This window comes from Prunus persica, chromosome G8, assembly GCF_000346465.2.
Source record: "Prunus persica cultivar Lovell chromosome G8, Prunus_persica_NCBIv2, whole genome shotgun sequence".
Lineage (NCBI taxonomy): Eukaryota > Viridiplantae > Streptophyta > Magnoliopsida > Rosales > Rosaceae > Prunus > Prunus persica.
The window spans coordinates 21,807,922-21,823,384 of NC_034016.1; the positions used below are offsets into that span (position 1 = coordinate 21,807,922).

The following is a 15,463-nucleotide window of genomic DNA, read 5'->3' on the forward strand; positions in this document are numbered from 1 at the left end:
TGTCAAATATTCAAGTTTATCTTTAATACTCGATACAAATTATACAATACAGACACAAACACTAATAAATTAAGCCTTAACCAATTAGTAATTATTTTTGTCGTTAATCACTCATTTTGGACTACTCAACAATCTCGAAATCCACCACAAAAATGCAGAACCCAACTCCAAAATCCATTTCTCTTGACGTTTTGGTCCCAAAAAAAAAAATATTGGAACTCCAAAATCCAAATGCCAAAATGCATTTCCAGTAGAATTTAATATGTTCTGTGTCAGATATATGAGTTTTGCTATTTAATTTTCGCATTCCCGGGCTATGTGAATTAATTTTTGGCATTTTAAGATTACATAAATGAATTTTTACATGTTAGGGTTTCATGAACAAATTTTTGCCAATATGGTTTCAAGAATGAAATTTCACATTTCGAATCCACTATAAAAATTTTACTTTTGGAGTTTCACGAAACTTGAGGGTTCCGAAAATGAATTTTCCCTTTTTGGTGTTTTGCGAATGCATTTTTTGCATTTTGAGGTTTTCTTAATGAATTTTCGTATTTTGGGGTTCCATGAATAAATTTTCATATGTTGGGATTTAGCTAATGAATTTTTGCGTTTCGTAGTTTCAAGAATGAATTTTCGCATTTTAGGGTTTCGCTAATGAATTTTTGCATTTTTGGGTTTCGTCAATGAATTTTTGTATTTCAAGGTTTCCCAAATGAATTTGCACAATTTAGGGTTTCACTAATGAATTGTCGCACTCTAGGGTTTCATTAATGAATTTTCACATTTTGGAGTTTTCCAAATGAATTTTTGCATTTCGGAGTTTTGCAAATGACTTTTTGCATTTTGAGGTTGCGAAAATGAATTTTCGATTTTTTTGGGGTTTCATAAATAAATTTTCACACTTTGGAAAAGGCCAAAGGAGAGAGAAATTTTTTAAAAGAAGCCAAAATGGACAAAATTGCCCGTATATATTTTTGGATTTCCTAAGGAATCCTTTACACTTGCATGTCTTTGGTTTGAAAGTTTAAAGGTTTTTCTGTCTCTTTTTCAAAAAGTTTTGGCTTTTTCCAAAAGTGAAAGTTTTTTTGTGGCTAAAACCTAAATTTACTTTTCGCTAATGAGTTGTGGCATCTTGGGGTTTCGTTAGTGAAGTTTCAAATTTTGGGGTTCTGCACATGAATTTTTCGCATTTAGGGCTTTTGCAAATGAATTTTTCCATTTTTGGTTTCTAAATGGTATTTGTCATTTTGGGGTTTCATTAATAAATTGTTTTGAATTTCGCTAATGAATTTTCACATCTTTGGGTTTTGCTAAACCCCGAAAGGCAAAAAATTAATTTTTGAAATTCCAAAATGCGAAAATTCATTAACCCTAAAATGAGACAATTCATTAACAAAAGCCAAAAATGCGAAAATTCATTTGTAAAACCACAAAATGGGATTATTCATTTGTGATACCCTGGATTGTGAAAATTCATTTGCAAAACATCGGAGTGCGAAAATTCATTAGCATAAACAGAACATTAGCCTATGAGATGTACTTTTGACACGTTTTGCTTTTGTTCTTACTCAGAATAATGTAACACACTAATCAATCACATTGATTAAAGTTTGATAAAATTAAATTTTCTATTTGAAGCTTAAAATTCCCAAAAACAGATACACAGCGAGTCCAACAGCAATCAAACTTGGCAATCTATCTCAAGTTGAAAACTTTTCAAGTTGTTTGTTGAATCTTTATCCAAAATAGTCGCCGGCAATCTCAAACTCAACGACTCGGACAACTATCATGATATCATCCTTATAAAGAAAGGGGGCTGCTGCGTTTAGAAAAGCATAAAACAGAACATTATCGAGTAAGAAGGACAACAAATTTTATCAACATTCCCATATATGGATGGATATATGGGTGAATTGCACAAAACTGGCTTTTAATAGCGAAGAATTGCACAAAAAATTCTCCACTCCTTTTCAAAATCCTAGAATTTTCTAAAAGAGCTGCACATAATTTACAGCAGATCCCAACTCCAAAGAAACTACGATATTCTTTATGTTCCTGTACTTCAGGGCATCAATTGTACCTCCACCACCATATCCCAAGTAAAATGAAAACTCCGACACTCAGATCATTCATGCAAGATACTTGAACATGTTAGGGTTTTCCTTGTCCCTCTCCAGGTAGTCACGGGTGATGAGATCTTCAATGCGCTTCTTAATTGCTTTGATGTCAGGCTGCACATAATTCAACCATAACCATGTTAGTAGAGAATTATTTGGAACAAGAAATAACACAAAAACTATTTATACGGATATGAGAGACTTCCATTTTATTCTCTTGGCTAAATTAGCCATGACCTCTAACAAGGACTATTGACTGAAATCTTGAACTTCAAGTTAATTATTATTAAACCACATATGACACCATTCTCCTGAATTTAATACCTTGAACATACGTCCCAACTGCTCAACACACTCCATGACTAATTGTTGATGACCCAAAACTTTCCTACTCTTCATAATCCTCACAATTGCAGCATCAATAGCGTATCGCCTGTCTTTGTCAACATCTTCAATTACCTTCTTCCTTTCATCCACTGGTGGGAGAGGAATCTAAGGATTTAAAATTTAAAAATAAAAAAATTTGTCAGAGGTATGAATCCTCAAATCCTAATCTAAAATTTAAGTGAAAAAAGTACAGAGGGATCTCAGACCTTAATTCTTCTCATTCTGTCTGTGAACTTAGAGTTGAATTCAAAGCTGTCAGTTGGAGAGATAGTCTTCGTATTTGGCTCCTTAATGAGGATCTTGTACTTGGCACATGACAGCGAATGAAGCAATCTAACCAAGTCATCATGGGTAAGGTTCAACTGAGTCAATATCTCTGAATAGTTCAATTTATCAGCAGTATTGAAGAGAAGCAGGAGAGCAGCCTGTAAAAGGCGGCAAAGAAATGTAAAGTCCCCGTATTAGAAAACATCTTGGAAAGGAGACATTTTGCCAAGACTCAATAAGTGAACCATAATACTGCCTACTAAGCTACCTGATACGTTGACACGACCAGTTCAATGTTTTTGGGTTCAAACTTGCCATTAACATTGCAAGTTCCCAATGAGTAAATCCATGTAAGTTTTCTGTGCTTCGTTTTTGTTTCATAGAATCCCTTGAAAACTTCAACACACTTCACCTGAAATGAACATATACAACAAATTCCTTAGCCAACATTTAAAATTTTCAAGCATAAGCTATATTTGCTGGGGAAATCTTAAACAAACTAAATATGAACGCAAATGTTACCATCTCTTCAGGAAGGTTCAGATCAAACGATTTATAACTTGGCCAGTAACCAGTTGTAAGCACAGTGACTGTCAAGTCCATCCCAGGATTTACGTCAGGGTTATTGTGAAGATATTCCTCAAAGTTGGCCTGATTGTCCCGAGCTAATGTCAAATCTGTGACCTGCAAGAAAAATCCAACGCCAAATTTAATCTCCTACCACAAGAGTAACATACAGAAAGACACCCAGAGAAAAATAGGTCAACTCACCATTCCCTCCATTTTTGAGGTGAACTGTCCACCACATTGCTGCTTAAGCTTTGTCAGAATACTTTTTTCATGGTCCTCGTTGGCACTCCGATCAAAAAGTAGCCGACGGGCAAGTTTTTTTCTGTGAATAAAAAATAATATATTCGTTTATGACTTGCAAATACATACACACACATATATGGGAGTGCTAGACACTTGCCGGTAAAGCATTTTAATAAGGTATCTACCATTTTCTAATTCAATGGATGTAAATTCAATGGCCAACATGATTGTGGCACTTGCTTACATGACCTAAGACTTTGTACTATTTGGACATGTCAAGTGCCTTATTAAAACACTAACAGGCAAGTGGTCTAACTAGAATTGAACTTGTCAGTGACACATGAAACCGAATCCCCGCCAAACAATGTTCTACCTGTAGAATTCTGCAAAAAGATCCTTGTCACTGATATAAGCAAGGAGCTTAACTACCTGGAAAAATTCAATGACAACATAAGATTAATTGAAAAACCAACTGAATTCTGCAAGAATCCAAACATAACATCAGAAACAAATGAAAACCATAATAAGAAAAAACCCAAAGAATAATACCTTCTCAAGTGTTTCTTCAATGGCCTCGTCACTCAACTTCTCACTCCCACCCTTCTTGAGGATATTATCACAGAATCCAGCAAGTAATTCAGCACTTGAACTCCCAGAAACAGCTTTATTGCAAAATACCTCAAAAGCCTCTTTCAGAGCCTATGATGCAAACAAATGAAGAGGGCCTTTTAGACTAAGTGATAAGATCAAATGTAAATGACCAGTAACTACAGCACCAACCTTGTGAAAGAGAGTGTGGTTTAAAAAGCAATCGGTGACATATGCCATATACTTGTCATGCAGCTCAATTATTTTTCTGACAAGGACCTGAAGACCACAAACTTAAGTCAATCATGGACTTCCAATCACTTCTAAAATTCTTAAATATAATAATTGAATAATTTACCTGTTCCTGTGTGCCAGCTCCACTTGAAGTCTGCAGAAGCATTGTTGCTACCACTTAGCATCATAATAATAAAAAGCAGGATAAACAATTAGCTCACGCATGAACCCATGCTAACAACATAATCACACACCATCACACATAATCAAGAACTGTTTAACAAAAAGAAGAAAAAAAAAGAATATACTGACGGGCCAAAAATGATAAAAGTCCAATTAAACAATCATCTCCTTACTGTCACTTTTTTTTCTCTTCTCTATGATGAAATTACTGTATCATTTAATCAAATATAATAGAGCATATAAAATTAAAAATCATCTACATGAATCAGCTCCTATAGCCATATCGATTTGAAGTTAATAAGTCTTTGAAACAAAACTCGAACATAAGTGATCAACTGTGCATGAAGCAACCATCGCAATAACCTCAAAATCCATTTGATTTAGTTGAGCATCACTAATAAAATTGTGGATTGTGATTATTTCATGAAAACACACATCATCACTGAAGCATATTTTATATATGTTTTGTGCAGAATACCAAACTATTAAATTAATCACAAAGAATGTTTGCACCTTCCTATTAAGTAGCCAGAATTCTAACATGGGACCAATGATTTGAAAGGCGTCCATTAGACATGTTGAATTAACACACAAAATCCACACAATTTACACTCCAACATGCATACAGAGTTGTACGCAGGATGAATCAAATAACAGAACACAACATATAATGGAAAACAGCAATTACACCAACAAACTAGCTAATATATCACTTCCAGGATAAACCCAAGAGACTGAACCTGGTTACTTGCAACATCTTCAGCCTGCTGGACCAAGGCTGTACCTTCAGCAGTAACATGCTGCAAACCATCAGTGATATTAGTACTGTCATAATAAAGAAACAGCTCACAGAGGTCAGAAATAGAAGATGCACAGAAAACTAACTAACCTGTTTGAATACGCTACTAACAGGTTCCAACCCTTTAGGTATTTTGTTGTATAGTCTATATATCCTAGAAAGATCTTCCACCTGACATAAATAAGTAGACAGCCTTAGAAATGCATTACAAGAATGACTGGATAAAAAGATCATAACCTGCAAGGCGACAAAATACCTTATCATCTCTAAGCAAAGCACGACATCCAGAATGCTCCTTATCAAGCAGTTGAGTTGCATAAACCACCAACAACTCATGTTGCACTTTCTACAAGGAATATCACAATATAAGATAACATATAAAATTAAAAGTAGTGCAACAATATCAAACCAGAATTTTTATGCTGCACTTTCAATCATAGAAGCAGGCTCATAGGATAAGGCAAATAATTCCACTTCCAATGTAACATGACAGAAATTAAAAGGCACTTTATCTATTCCTAATAATGTATCAGTATACGCCACACCACATCCCATGTTATATGAGTGCTGATAGATTTGGTAGATAGGTACTTCCTCATATATTCCTAATGCATCAGTGCTAACCCGTCTCTAAAAGCTTCACATATTAATCAATGTTCAATTATTATTCTTGGACTTCCTGTAATAAATTATTGCGAACAGAAGTATGATTCAAGCTAAATATTGGTCTGCACGCTGAATCACACACCTTACTTTTGGAGTGGTGCAGCTGATTTAATACCTTAACTCCTTAGGTAACAAACTAAAAGTTTATTTGAGATCCTACTACAATATAGGCACCAGAGCTACCACCCACTAGCACAACAACTTGCGAAACAAACCTCACACACACACACACACACTCTCTATCTCTCTCTCTCGTATCTATACATTTAACAAATCTTTCCCAAATTACAGCTACCGCCCATTACCACTCTATATATATATATAAGCACTCTCTGCTATCTGATTACATATTAACTAACCTCCACCAGCTTCTGCTCACTACTTGAATGAAGGTAATGAGAAACTCTTTCCTTCTCCCTTTTCAAGCATTCCTCTGCCTGTACAATTCCACAAGAGATTTAGACATGAACTTACCTGATAAGCCACACCACACCCATAAGCATATCTAAATCATACACTTACCTTCAGCATGTAATCGGGACAAGAATCCTCCAAAATCCAATTTGATGCTTTACGAGAATAGTATTCACCACTATCTCCTAGCATGTATGCTTCAAAGTCCCCTTCATAAGCATCCATGTGTCCCATCCCAATCTCAACAAATATGTCAATCACATTCTTCAACAGTGCTCTATCAATCTGCTCTCCCTCACGTTCTTTATCAATCTGGTTAAAAAGTATTGGTTATATACAGCCGCTACTGTGATCATCATGGACAGGATACATACATATGCATACTTCTCGCAATACATGATCAGGAACCGATAAACTTACAAGACCAATAACAGCAACTCTGGCATTAGCATTGACCTCACGATAAACCTGCGATTACAGATTTATATCAGGCATCATTAAAGAAAACTTTGGACAATTGGCACGCATATAAAAGGGTGTAAGGTTTTTTGCATAAAATAGGCAGAAGCATAAAAAAGAGTGCAATAACTAACCAAATCACGGAAGCAGGTGAGTCCAACTTCATTTAGAGCAGGAAGTGACCTTCTTGCAATGAAGTAGCGATCGAGATAATGAAAGAAACGTGACAGCCACCTAACCATAACTTTATGATTAGCCCATCTTTTAACAAGCTCCCGCAGCATAAACTCATCATGCTTCTCTCTTAGAGAGGGCAACACCTAATGGATGAACAACCAAATAAGACTATGATTCTTTGTAAGTTCAGAAAGTAAATGAAACCATATCACTTGAGTAACTGATATAAGACATAGAAATCATAAGTAAACATATCACGATGTTCCTCAATCCTCACCGTTGAAGTAATGTATTCCTCAAATGCCTCTCGATATTTGTCATAAAGCTGCTGAGAATAATCGTTCGGGGGCTTTTGGGTACACATGTTGTAGATAGTTCTGTACTTAATTAAGGAAAGGTCTCCTTATAGCACACAACAATAACGGAGCAAATAAAAGAAGGAACACACACATACATGACAATAGTATTTGAATAACACATGTAAAATAACAGAAGGATACGTGTAAAGCATCATATATTCCTCTGAGTTGAACTGAGGCTCCGGTATTCCCTCTAGGATCTTCTTTAGCTTCGTGATCCCCTTCTGCATATAGTCCCATCCTTGATCCAACTCAATAATTTTCCGTTCCATTGTCGTGCAATAAAGGATTTGCTATCCTCCAACTATAATTCTATCAACACAGAAAGAAAATCATTAAAATGTTAACACATGGTTTGAGTTTGAGTACAGGCGTGTTTTAATTGGGGAACAAATCCAGATTAACACCCAATAGTCATAACAAATGATTGACGAATAAATACCAATCGTAGAGTCCGTAACAACTACCAATAAGTAACAATAAATGAACAGGGACAATATTCTAAGGGCACATAACTGAAGGATGCGTGATGTTTACCCAGAAATCGAATTCAGAAACCCACAACTGGAATTCTACATGCATATGTATATTTAATATTTTTTAAAACTTAATAAAAGCGAAAAAAGCAAGAAACCCTAGATAGATGATGAACAATCAACCATTGATTTGAATTCATATATTCTGCACAAAACATAATACAATGCGACCGAAGAAAAGCGAAAAATCTTTTTTTTAAAGAATGAAAAAACAGATCCCTGAAAAACAAAGTACACTACAAAGGGCAGTACCAAATATAATTGAAGAAACAATAGCTCAAAATCCTATATGAAAGATAAACATGAAACAAATATTACAAGAAGATGAGAGAGACAAAAGAACGAGAAAACCCTGAAATCGAAGCAAACTAACAAGAACAAGAGGGCTGCGCATGAGTTTACGATATTCCAAACAATGAGAAGGAGTTATAAGGGAGGAGATGGTACCTTCGCTAAGAATTTGGGAAAAAAATGAAGAAGAAAACCTAATCGTAAAGAGAGTGGCGTTGGTTGAGAATTGAGAGCTAGGAAAAATCCCCAAACCCAATCCCTGAAAATTGAGGAGAAATAGTGGAGGACGAGACTAATCAGAAGTCAGGTATTTCTTTTATATAGAAAGACGGAGGAAAATAAATTACTAAGCCTAAGTCGGCATTAAACGGAACTGCGGAAATTAGTAGCAATTGATTATCATAATATTATGTATTTAAAAAAAAGCATCTCGCACTGATTAAAAGACTAGTATTATTTAATAATGTCATTTTAAACTATTTTTCTCCCACTGATTAAATAAGCCATTTTTTTTTTATTCCTTATTTTTCATCAGGAAATAATCGATTGGTAAAATACTTTCTCTGATGTGCTATGAATAGAATAAGTTATTTTGACCCTTAAAAAATATAATTAAAATAAAAAGATAAGTGCAAGGGAGAAGAGACGCCATTATTGTGGAGGTCCGAGATTTACTAACTGGGTTCTGATTCTGAGGCCATTTGTTCCTGTGGAATATTTTGGTTTGCTTTAATCCACTCGTTTTGTTGCTTGTTTGGAAAAAGGCCTTAACTTGCCTAAAAATTTTATATGTAACGGAAATAACATTATTTTATTATATTTGGCCAATAATATAATGATATATAAAAAATTTATTTTACATGTCATTTCATTATTGGTCGGAGATAGCAAAAAGTGCTATTCTCGTACATGAGAGTTTCTCTTATTGACATGCAAACTAGAGGTTTCAGGTTCAAATTTCCATGATATTAATTGTGTGTATATAAGAAACCCCTCCCATTTAATTTAAATTATTATTTGTACTAAAAAAAAAGAGGAAATTACCAAATTAATATGTCTGTGACGGGAGATTAATGTGATTATTTTCCTTTTTGTTATACTAATTTTCTTAATAAATAAATTATGTGTGATTCCGTCAATTACAACTTTTATCTTACAACATTTTTTCATGGGTCATAAACTTATATTTCGTTAAGCCCGGAACCTTAGAAAAGTCTAGGCCCACAAGTCAAGCTCCTGAAAGAAATGCTACAACCAACCGGGGCCTTTTATTTTTTCTAAAGCATGGAGGCCCAGAATACCTTTTTTCAAATCATATCAGCAAAATGACATGGAGGATTCGAGCTTAGGACATTGTTCACCAGTAGCTCTTATCCAACAGTGTAAATAGCCTAAATTGCACAAATCATCTATATTGTATGTCAATGTTACACTTGCGGTTTGTTTTTTTTAACTCTTAATAATACCCTTATTGTGATGTTCTTGGCTACGATATTACTTAATTGCAAACATTATGTAATTAGCTTTCTTAAGGAAAATTTTGTCGAGACAAACTTATCCCAGCTAAATCAAGTCATTTTGGATACTCGATTAGGTCGAGTTACGTGAGTATCCAAGCCTAATCGAGTCATAAGTGCCCTAATGTAGGCTTATAGTTGGGGTTTGAGGCTTGAGAAAGGTTTTAGAACAAGTTCGAAAGCTAAGGTTGTTGGTTCAAGACTTGGATTTAGGATTTAGTCTAAAATTCATTTTTGGGATACTAAAATAATTTTCTAGGAATTTTAGATAATTGATATGATTTCAGAAATAAAAAATAATTTTAAAGTCCACAAAATTATTTCAGCTAATTAAATATAATTAATTACTATTAATTAAGTAATTAATTAAATAAAATAAATATTTAAATACTAATTATTCAGTAAAAAATAATAATTATAACATAATCACTAATTAGTGTAATTAAATAAGGCTTAAGAAATTACTTAATTACAAATATTAAACAAAAAAATAAATTTTGTAAAAAATAAATTTCAAAACAAAGTCCACAAAATAATTTAAAATCATTAATTCTATTTATCAACTAATTTATGAAATTAATTAAAATATTACAATACTAATTTTTCACTAAATAAATAATACTTAAAACGTAATCTATATATATAAAGCAAAAGGCAGAGAATGGTGAAACATTCAAAATACCAGAAAATGCCCTTGGTTAATGCAAACATTAAGAATTAAAATTATTAATTAAATGAGGATAATATGGTAAATTCACAATTTTTCATATTAAAAAAATTAAAATTAAAAGAAAATTCAGATAATGGATCCTATTTTTATGAAACACAACTATCCATTATCTTTTTTAATTCTAAAATAAATTTAAATTTTTTTAAAAAAAGCCTCTCGCAGGCGCAGAAGCGCGTGCAGAGAGGCTAGTTACTAATTAAAGTGATTAAATAAGACTATATATTACTTAATTATAAATATTAAACTAAAAAAACTAATTTTCTATTTAAGGAGTATAGCCGCACAACCCATTTTTACTGTGTTTGGAAGCCACACAAGCATGGCTAGGAAAAGCTCCGAAGTTCAAGCTCTCTATGAACCTTGCCAAAACATGTTCACGCCTCAGATGCACCGATACGTCAGTTTGGAGGGGTATGCTTGTATCGGATACGGCTCCGATACGATACGGCTCCGATACGTATTCGATACGCCACGTGGCGTATCGTTGACTTATATGGCATGTTGACTTCTCAATATGGATCCGATACGTCCTCAATACGGTCCCGATACGGTCACGATACGGCATCGATACGTCTGGGGGTAAAAACGAAAATATTTGCAGACTTTGGGGGTGATTTTGAAAGTTTCTAAACATTTGGGGTTAAAATGTAAAAACACAAACTATAATTTCAGATTGCTGTCTATCGAGAGGCTAGATTTTTGGGGTTTCATTTCAACAGAACAGAGGCCAAACAAAAGAGAAGAAAGAAGAAGAAGAAGAAGAAGAAAAAGAAGAAGCAGAAGAAGGAGGAGGAGAAGGAGCCGTCGCTCGCACCCAGTAGGCAGCTCAAGGTTTCTTTCTTCTTCGCAGGCAGCTCAAGGTTTCTCTTCTCTTCTTTCTTTCAATAATCTGCTATTGTTATCTTATATGGGTTTGGAACTTGGGTATTGTTGGAACTTGGAACCTGGGTATTGTTGAAACTTGGAGTTTGGGTATTGTAACTTGTATGGTTGGAACTTGGAGTTTGAGTTTGGGTATTGTTGCTGCCTACGAATTTAATTGGTTTAGGTATATAATTTAATTGGTTTGTGAAGTCAGAATTTTTGTTAATTAGATTATAGCTGCCTAGTGCCTACGAATTTAATTGGTTTGGGTATATAATTTAATTGGTTTGTGAAGTCAGAATTTTTGTTAATTAGATTATAGCTGCCTACGAATTTTTGTATATGTATTAATTGGTTTTTTTTTATTATCAAACTTTATTTGATTCACAGGAAATGAATAGTGTGGGTAGTTCTAGTGATGGGAATACTAGTAATAATAATGGGGAGCATGGAGATAATGATAATACTCCTTTATGGAAATATCTCAAGAAGCTTGAGAAAGATGGTAAAGCCGGTGGCAATACTTCATTCCAATGCAACTATTGCCAAAAAACTTTCAAAGGATCATACTTTAGAGTGAAGAGTCACTTGTTAAAACTCAAAGGCAATGGAGTTGCTAGTTGCACTAAAGTTACAAATTCTCATTTGATGGAGATGGAAAAAGTAGTGGAGGAAGCGGAATTGAGGGTTAAAATGGCACAACTTAGAGATGTACCCTTACCCACCTTTAACACTTCAAGTCAAGGAGGTTCAAGTAGTGGTTTGGGTATGAGTTCAAATTGGTGTAGTGACTCAAAGAAGAGGAAGGGTAATCCTATTGAGAAAGCATTTAACAATAATCTTAGAGAGTAATTAGATGGTGAGATTGCAAGAATGTTTTACACGGGTGGCTTGTCATTTCAATTTTCAAGGAATCCTCATTATGTTAATGCCTTTAGAATTGCTTGTAGTAAAACACTTCCGGGTTACCAACCCCCCGGTTACAATATGTTGAGAACTACACTTCTCCAAAAAGGGAAGAATAACATTGAGGAGTGTTTGCAACCAATGAAGAGGGCATGGCAAAGTAAAGGGGTAAGTGTTTGTAGTGATGGGTTGTCGGATGCACAAAGAAGACCTCTCATTAATGTGATGGCCGTTTGTGAAAGTGGGCCTATGTTCTTGAAGGCAATAAATTGTGAAGGTGAGTGTAAGGATAAATTTTTCATGGCGAACTTGCTTATTGAATCAATCCGGGAAATAGGTCCTCAAAATATGGTCCAAGTGGTCACCGATAATGCTCCGGTTTGTAAGGCGGCCGGACATATTGTTGAGGCAAAGTTTAAGCACATCTTTTGGACACCATGTGTGGTTCATACTCTCAATCTTGCTTTGAAGAACATATGCTCACCCGTGCCAAGAAATCCGGAAGTGTATGAGCAATGTAGTTGGATTTCAACAATCTCAAGTGATGCATGGTTTATTAAGAATTTTATTATGAACCATAATATGAGGTTGTCAATGTATAATGATCATTGTAAGTTGAAGTTGCTCTCCGTTGCCGAGACACGTTTTGCTTCTACAATTGTGATGCTTAGAAGATTTAAGCAAGTGAAACAAGGCTTAGAGCAAATGGTTATTAGTGAGCAATGGGACATTTATAAAGAGGATGATGTGGTAAAAGCAAGAATGGTGAAGGAAAAAATATTGGATGAGTGCTTTTGGGAGGACATTGATTACATACTTAACTTTACTTCTCCAATATATGAGATGCTTAGGTTGAGTGACACGGATATGCCTTGTCTTCACTTGATTTATGAGTGGTGGGATAGTATGATAGAAAAAGTGAAGACAATTATATATCGAAAGGAGCGCAAGCAACTCAATGAAGAGTCCATGTTCTTCAATGTGGTGCATGAAATTTTGGTGGACCGATGGACCAAGAGTAGCACACCACTCCATTGCTTCGCACACTCCCTAAATCCTAAGTAAGTCTTTACTTTAGTAAATTTCTCCTTGTGTTTATCATTATAATTTTATAATTCTTATAATATACTTCTAGGTATTATTGCAAGGAATGGCTTGATATGGCTCCTAATCGTTGTCCTCCACATAAAGACATTGAGATTACAAGGGAGAGGAAGAAATGTATTGAGAGATTCTTTTCTAATGAGGTGAAGAGAAGAGCGGTTAATGAGGAGTATGCCTCTTTTTCGGCATGTATTGAAGATTTTTCGGGTATGGACTCTATGAAAGATAGAGGTTTCATGGCTCCGGTAAAATGGTGGGTTATCCATGGAGCTTCCACACCAAAACTTCAAACCATAGCATTGAAGCTACTTGGACATCCTTCTTCCTCCTCATGTTGTGAAAGAAATTGGAGCACTTACAACTTCATTCATTCTATTAAGAGGAACAAGATAACACCGGAAAGAGCGGAAGATTTAGTATTTGTGCATAGCAATCTTCGTCTCCTTTCAAGGAAAAGGCCCGAATATAAAGAAGGGGAAACTCATATGTGGGATGTTGGAGGCGATGCATTTGATTCCATGGATTTGGAAAATGCCGGAGTACTTGAGATTGCAAACCTCTCTCTTGATGAACCGGACTTAGAAGGCATCATATTTACCCATGATGAATGAAGTTAGAGCTTTGAGAAGTGATTTCTAATGTTTTAATTTGTGCTTTGTTTATGGATACTTGTATTTTGTGTGTTTTGGTTAATTTTTGCTTTGTTTATGGAGATTTGAATGAAGTTATGTGTTTTGTTAATGTTTTGAAATTATTATTGGTGAAATATCAATTTTCAAATTTTCTAGTTATATTATTTTTAAATATATATATATTATTTTAATCGCCGTATCGGTGCCGTACCCGTATCCTATTTTTTAGAGATTTACCGTATCGGCGTATCGTATCGTATCGCCGTGCCCGTATCCGTATCGGTGCAACATAGGTTCACGCCATTGGGGTCTCCTTCCCCTTCTTCTGCAGCAATCAACAAGCTTAGTTCTGCTCTGGGTATTTCTCCCGCCTTATTTAAAATTTATAATTACATGGTTTCGTTTAATATATATGTGAAATGTGTAACCAAAGTTAGGCTCAATTTTGCATATTGGTTTTGCAAATTATGTTGAAACTCAAATTGAGTTTGCCCGTTCTGGTGGTGTGAGAGTCGAGCGATATATTTATGGGGTTTCTTTAAATTGCTAGAATATATTGATTCTGTAACTCTACTTGGTCTAGGTTCCATTGGCATATAATTTAGCAGTGGACTAGTTTAGCATGAAATATGTGAAACTTGAAGCAATTAAGGTTTGTCTGCAAAGTGAGTTTAGATTCATATATTACCGGATTGCTCGTCAAGGTGAAAAACCAGCTGGATGTTTGCCCTAAAAAGAAAGACTTTACATTCAAAATGCTAACTTAATTACCGGATTGCTCGTCAAGGTGAAAAACCAGCTGGATGAAGCATCACGTTTCTTTCCTTTGTGCCATTTGTGGCGAAGTTTGACAGTTCTTTCTTAAACTTGGCGGATAGGGCTTTGTTGCTTGTTGATAATAATGCCTAGGGACCAATGCTACTTGTGATTTAGATTTCCATGGCCCCTGGTATGTGGAAGCAGCTTGGTTGAGCTTTTTCCATGGCCCCTGGTATGTGAAAGGTGATGTCAGTTTCAGTTCCTTCCTAATAACTAGAAGACCAGGTTACTCAAATATGATTCATCAATTTTATAGTTAGGATACACCATGTCACAGTATCTTGCCCTTTATTTTTCTGATCTTGGTTGGAATTCACAGACACAATGTCTCCGGCTGATGTTGGGCTTAAAGAGGAAAATCTGGATGTTGATCGAGGCCATGGATTTTTTGGACTTGACCAACTAAATAGAGTTGCTCCAATAACTTACTTGGATATATATGAATGTGATAGTTTTACGGTAAGCATTTAGTGACGAAGAAGAAGAAGAATAGTTTTACAGTAAGCTATACCGTCTTCTCTGTAAAGTACAGCCGCGCGGCTATACTATATAAATACCATAATCTGAATTTCTCTTTTTTAATTACTTTAATTATTGG

At 34.9% G+C, this 15,463-nt stretch overlaps 2 protein-coding genes across 2 annotated transcripts; one reads left to right on the forward strand and one right to left on the reverse strand.

Moving 5' to 3' along the window:
* On the reverse strand, positions 1,709–8,675 carry LOC18766582 (cullin-1). Its single transcript, XM_007198936.2, has 20 exons — positions 8,450–8,675; positions 7,608–7,778; positions 7,385–7,484; positions 7,065–7,250; positions 6,892–6,939; positions 6,580–6,783; positions 6,417–6,494; positions 5,648–5,737; positions 5,482–5,562; positions 5,333–5,392; positions 4,534–4,563; positions 4,368–4,454; positions 4,137–4,286; positions 3,961–4,016; positions 3,546–3,666; positions 3,297–3,458; positions 3,043–3,186; positions 2,714–2,932; positions 2,445–2,612; positions 1,709–2,234 (listed from the first exon to the last, which is right to left on the reverse strand). The coding sequence occupies exons 2-20, from the start codon at positions 7,736–7,738 to the stop codon at positions 2,133–2,135; spliced, it is 2,217 nt and encodes a 738-aa protein (XP_007198998.1). The 5' UTR covers positions 7,739–7,778; positions 8,450–8,675; the 3' UTR covers positions 1,709–2,132.
* LOC109950704 lies at positions 11,101–14,121 on the forward strand. Its single transcript, XM_020570624.1, has 3 exons — positions 11,101–11,400; positions 11,795–13,371; positions 13,446–14,121. The coding sequence occupies exons 2-3, from the start codon at positions 12,278–12,280 to the stop codon at positions 14,023–14,025; spliced, it is 1,674 nt and encodes a 557-aa protein (XP_020426213.1). The 5' UTR covers positions 11,101–11,400; positions 11,795–12,277; the 3' UTR covers positions 14,026–14,121.

Coding starts and splice junctions, on each gene's coding strand:
- LOC18766582 (XM_007198936.2), bottom strand. CDS start 7,738: ATGGAACGGAAAATTATTGAGTTGGATCAAGGATGGGACTATATGCAG. Junction 5,738..6,416: donor GTGAGCAGAAGCTGGTGGAG/GTTAGTTAATAT, acceptor TATTCCTTGTAG/AAAGTGCAACATGAGTTGTT. Junction 4,455..4,533: donor GAGCTGGCACACAGGAACAG/GTAAATTATTCA, acceptor TGTGGTCTTCAG/GTCCTTGTCAGAAAAATAAT.
- LOC109950704 (XM_020570624.1), top strand. CDS start 12,278: ATGTTTTACACGGGTGGCTTGTCATTTCAATTTTCAAGGAATCCTCAT. Junction 13,372..13,445: donor GCACACTCCCTAAATCCTAA/GTAAGTCTTTAC, acceptor ATATACTTCTAG/GTATTATTGCAAGGAATGGC.